Source organism: Tasmannia lanceolata, unplaced genomic scaffold (genome assembly GCF_043159265.1).
Source record: "Tasmannia lanceolata isolate RefF3 unplaced genomic scaffold, GAP_Taslan_0.1 ptg000013l, whole genome shotgun sequence".
NCBI classification, from domain to species: Eukaryota; Viridiplantae; Streptophyta; class Magnoliopsida; order Canellales; family Winteraceae; genus Tasmannia; species Tasmannia lanceolata.
This window is the reverse complement of record NW_027518690.1, coordinates 50,226,556-50,231,910: the sequence shown is the minus strand read 5'-3', so window position 1 is coordinate 50,231,910 and position 5,355 is coordinate 50,226,556. Positions and strand designations below refer to the sequence as shown.

Sequence of the window (5,355 nt, the reverse complement as noted above, 5' to 3'; positions counted from 1 at the left end):
AAAACTCCATATTATATACCTTTTTCTTTCTTTTCCAAGTTAGATGCTCGAATCCACTCACGAAATATTATTTCCATGTTAATGCTTCGATGGCCCCACAAAATGAACGGTTCCAAATTGCTCATCACTGTCTAATGTATGATGGCATTTAGTGGAAAACCATAAAAAGCATTGATATTGACACCCATAAGTTTAGCCATGCAGCAGTCCACCACGGTGTCACTTTGTCTTGTTTGGTTTTGCAAGTCATATCATATAGGACAAACTGAGATGGTGTCGTACCTAATTTTAAGGGCATCTAAACTAGCGTAAAAAGAGAAGTAGAGACGTAGAGTATACTCTGACGCGGCGAATATATCACTTCCCGAAGGTATATTCGCTATATTATAAGCAGAAAACTTGGATTAGAATCTGACATTTCAGTTGTGTTTCTCCACAACCGCTCTTTCTATATCTAAAATGCAGCAGGAGATAAGTAGCTTCTCTCATGGAATACGTTAATGTCTCCACCTCTTCTAGGGTTTCAATTCCCAACCATCTAAACCCTAGAACTGAACTATTGAACCGAAAACCACCCACCTTTTTCAAATTCAATTTCCAAATTAAAAAACCCAGAAACCCCACCTTCTCAATTTCCTGTAAAACACATTCAAATCCCCAAACCCACCAAAATCCATGCAATTACAGTCTACCCCTCAATCCCTTATGGGTTTTAGTCCCAGTTTTGCAGAACATCAAAGATTTCATTGGAAACAGCGATTTTGCAATGAGAAATTCGAAATGGGTTTCTTCAAATGGAAAAGATAGTGATTATTTGCAATGTGGGGGGTTTGGTATGGCCCTAATGAGCACGACTGCAATGGCTAAGGTTCGAATTAGCCCTATGATGGCGACTCTGGCGGCGAACCCGACATTCGTATCGGGTCTGATCGCGTGGGCGATTGCACAATCGATGAAATTGTTCTTGTATTTCTTTGTGGAGAGGAAATGGGATTCTAGGATTCTATTTAGTTCAGGGGGAATGCCATCTTCGCATTCGGCGCTGTGTATGGCTTTGACGACGTCAGTGGCGCTCTGTCATGGAGTTGGGGACTCATTGTTTCCAGTCTGTCTAGGGTTTAGCCTCATTGTCATGTATGATGCGATCGGAGTCCGGCGGCATGCCGGAATGCAAGCAGAGGTATGTGTGTTTGGCTTTCTGTGCTGGGTCTGCTTATGTTGGTGAAATAACTGTCATTTTCATTTTATTTTTTTTGCATTAAAGTGCATAAGACACAAACAGAGTGTTTGGGAATTTCAAGTTCTCTTGTGTTGATTCATTGAAGTACATAAGACAGAAACAGACTGTTTTGAAATTTCAAGTTTTGTTGTGTTTTTGGTTGAAATTTTGAGATATCTATTTTCATCTTAACATTTGCTATTGTTGGTTTATGTGTATGTTCTATGCATAATTGGTTTTATCCTTTATTTGAATTGTTGGCGCTGAAATCTGGACTGGGCTCTCGGAGAATGGACTGTGCTGTGCTGGCTCCCAGAAGATGAGCTGTACCTGTGAACACAGAAAAGTGTGCCTCAGTTAGAGGCGGCAACAGTACGAGCTGAGCTCTCTGATTGCTTAAGAATATGAAAGTGATGTATTATGAGATGCATACCTCAAAGTTTTGTCCCACTTTTATAGACTAGAGTACTCAGTCTTTTAGGAATCTTGCCTTTCCGGGTCTCTTGATTAGGCCGGTTTCCGGAATATCGGTTTCTGATTTTATCTTGCTGAGGTGGCTAGGGTTTTTAGGGTTTCTGAAAGCATGTTGAAGTTACCCTTTTACCCTCGGTGACTTTAGGTCTCTGTGTGCCACGTGTTAGCTTCTCACTGGGTGGCATATTTACCCCCAACATGAACCAGGTTTGAAGGTTGATGTTCACTCAAAATTCATTAGTGAAAATGTCGCTGGTTTCAATCTCCCTCCAAGATTTGGGTCATCTCTATGTTGGTTTTCTCCGCCCAATGGTGTGCCTTTCCCTCACATCCAAATTGTATTTGACCCTCTCTTCGGAGAGTCTACTTTTGTTAGAGGAGAAGGTCAATTAGAGCTTTGAAGTTTGGCTCTGTTGCACATTACATGGCATACCAAGCATAAAGCTTCTACCTTAGTCTTTTCCTAATTTTTGAAGGGGAGATCAGTCCATTCATGTAGACGAACCCAACTAGTGTCATGAGTAGACTTCGTCAATTTGAGCCAGGTAGATCCTTTCACCTTCTTCATGATAATTTTCTAAAGGATTCATTAGCCGACCCCAACTAGTTTGGGACAAAGGCTTAGTTGAGTTGAGATCAGTCCATTCATGAGTAGTGTTAAAGCACTCAAAAATCAAAACAACCATCATCATTTGGGTGTCATTTAAGATACTCATCATCTTGTCTCGATAAATCATATATTTATTAAGTTTGAGATATCATTCAAAAAAATCTTAAGATATCAGTTTGAGTAATCAATCAAATTACTCAAACCGAAGAGCTAGATGAACGACATCCTACATGCTAGTGTTTAGGAGAAGATCAAGCGCATATCAGTGTTGAGAGGGAACAATCCCCGAGGGGAGCAGGCAACCTTGATGCCTAGAAAGTATCACAGAGGACCCAGGTCCTTAACATCAATGACACTTGCTGGATCAGACTTTGCCTTAGAGATAAAAGTCACGGTCACCAGACTTTACATTAGAGATAAAGTCACAGTCATCCCCAGTGACGACACTCCTCATCATCAGCTTAAACTAGAAGTATAGTCCTCCCAGTAGATCCAGATCGGATGAACCGAGTGTGATTGGCAATGAAGGAAACCAATCATGAGGCTGTTGCGGCTGAAACGTTGACACCAGATTCAACGGGGCTGTTTGAGCCTGTAGATGGACTTGAGAAGGCGACATACTTGAGAAGGCGGCATATTCTTAATTTTAAATTGATGGAGAAGCCATTCAAAATATGCTTATATGGACATAATTACAAGAACCGAAGAAAACTTAGCCACTGGAGCAAATGTGACACTGTGGTCTAAACCATACATTTGGGTAAACTCCTTTACACCTTCCCGAGCTTTGTACCATTCAATGGAGACATGTGCCTTGTGTTTCACCGAAAAGACGACCTTCGCCCAACAACACGCTTAATGAGGTAAGGAAACCAGTTCTTAGGTGTTCTTCTTCTAAAGAGCAGCCATTTCCTCATCCATTGCAGCACTCAAAATAAGTTTCAATCTGATTCAGTTCATAAAAATCCAGCAATGTGGTTTCAAATCCTAGAGGAAAACAAGCTTCATAGATTTCTCCAAGCATTCGACATGAAGAAGAAGAAAACATGTAGTAGTAGCCATGATCTGGAGAGGGAAGGCTCATCAAAGGTTGGTATACTTGGTGCTGAAAACAGTAATCTTGTATTGACAATAAGATACCCCAAAAGAGTTGATGAAGCTTCTTATAGCCCTTATTTATATAGAAAATCAACACTATCCTATCGCCTAATAAGAAAATAGTCTAAAACCTATAAAATCCCTTCAAAATCTATTCTCAACACACTTATTTTTAGCACATTAAGGCACAAAAGCGAGATTTTTATTCCAAATAGGAAATGTCTAAATCTACCATAGTATACTTAGAAATTCCAGAAAAAATGCTCAAACAATTCCTCAATAAAAAAAGGCCATGCAGCATTTCACTCAGCTTTGATTACACGGCCCCTCTGTTGACATTAACAATGGCATGCGTTGACATCATCATGTCAAAGCTAGTTGGCCTTGTTGGGCCATCTTTTATTTGTCTTTTCTCATGTAATAAGTCTTAATAACACTTTGGCGTGTTTCCGTATCATTAGGTTTCAGGTTTATTTTTATATTTGTGGTTGCCGTTATGTTTTTCTCAGTGGGAAGGAGATGTTTAGTACTTACACAGCTATGATCATAATAGTATAATACATTGCAACTGACTCAACTGTAAATTGACTGTTCTCTTTAAAATTTATCTTAACAGGGAAGTGATGATGCTCCCATGGATTGTCATATTACCTCCCCACTTGATCTTGCAAAAAGTTCTACTTTTGTTTGAGTGCCAGCAAAAAGTTATACTTACTGGACCATGATATCCGATTGCTTCCCCGGGACAAAAAAAAAATCCTGATGTACTCCTGGCAATGGGATCCTTGACATTTTCATAGCAACATTGATCATGACGAGTGCCTTTTTTTATATCCTAGTTCCTCCAATGATTCGTTTAATGTGTTTGAGGTGAGGACTATTTGATGTCTAAACTAAGAATTCAATAGCATTGAGACTTAATGTCTCAACATTCTAGTTATAACTTACTGAGCATAGTATAGGGATGTAAAAAGAATGGAGTATAGTAGAACATAAGAGGAAATTTCCAAAACGCCTCTCAAATTGTAGTGAGGGCTCAGCACAATTCTCAAGTTGTTGTTAGTCTACCATAGTTCGTTTAGATTTCTAGTGTCAGTTTCTGCATTCAGCTGTGAACTATTTCTTTCCCTTGTACTTCTCTTTCTATATTTTGGTGCTTTGCTGTATCAACCGTGGAACTTTTCAAATTGTACATAGTCAAAATAATTTAAACTCTTTCCACGTTGTGATTGATTTGGTGGTTCGTCTGGACTAGTTATGCTTTTTATACCTTGCAACCTGTTAAATGGTTTCTACTGGCTGGTTTAAAAATTTCTGGTGTGTGCAGGTTCTTAATATGATTGTTGAGGACTTGTTTCAAGGGCATCCTATCAGTCAAAGGAAGCTCAAGGAACTCCTTGGTCACACTCCGTCTCAGGTCATTGCTGGGGCTATTCTTGGCATCTTGGTTGCTTGTGTCTGCTGTCAAGGTTGCTTAATTGCTGTGTAAAGTGCTTCTATAGATACTTGAAAAAAGGTTACTGTTCTTTGTGGAATTTTGTTTCAATGTAGCTGTGTTTAAAAAAAAAAAAACAGTTTGGACCTGCCTGTTTCACCATGTTTGCGTATCTCTCATTCCCTGAGATTGGCAGGACTAAAATGAAACTGTGGAAATGCATTCGGAAAGTAATTAAAAAAGGAACTTTTGAGATGTGTTCTTGATTTTTTTCAAAATGATTCGATACACTCTAAGCTATGTCAAATAGCTATTTCTTTTTCAAAATTAAACAAAATTTGAGTTCAATAATCAGTTTTGGACTCAAAGTCAATTCTCAAAATTCAAAGGCCCGTAGGTTCAGCAGAACATAGAGAATCTTTCTTGAGTGAGACGTAAGCCAGCGAAGGGATAGCAGGGTAGCTAGCCTGAGTGGCTTGAAGAGATAGCAGGGTAGCTAGCCCGAGTGGCTTGAAGACA

The 5,355-nt window shown here is 39.4% G+C and overlaps 1 protein-coding gene across 1 annotated transcript; it reads left to right on the top strand.

Annotated features, from left to right (window-relative positions):
• The first annotated feature begins 373 nt into the window (after positions 1-373).
• On the top strand, positions 374-5,093 carry LOC143890488 (Acid phosphatase/vanadium-dependent haloperoxidase-related protein). The gene is made up of 2 exons (XM_077395195.1): positions 374-1,180; positions 4,729-5,093. The coding sequence occupies exons 1-2, from the start codon at positions 488-490 to the stop codon at positions 4,888-4,890; spliced, it is 855 nt and encodes a 284-aa protein (XP_077251310.1). The 5' UTR covers positions 374-487; the 3' UTR covers positions 4,891-5,093.
• Positions 5,094-5,355: the final 262 nt, after the last annotated feature.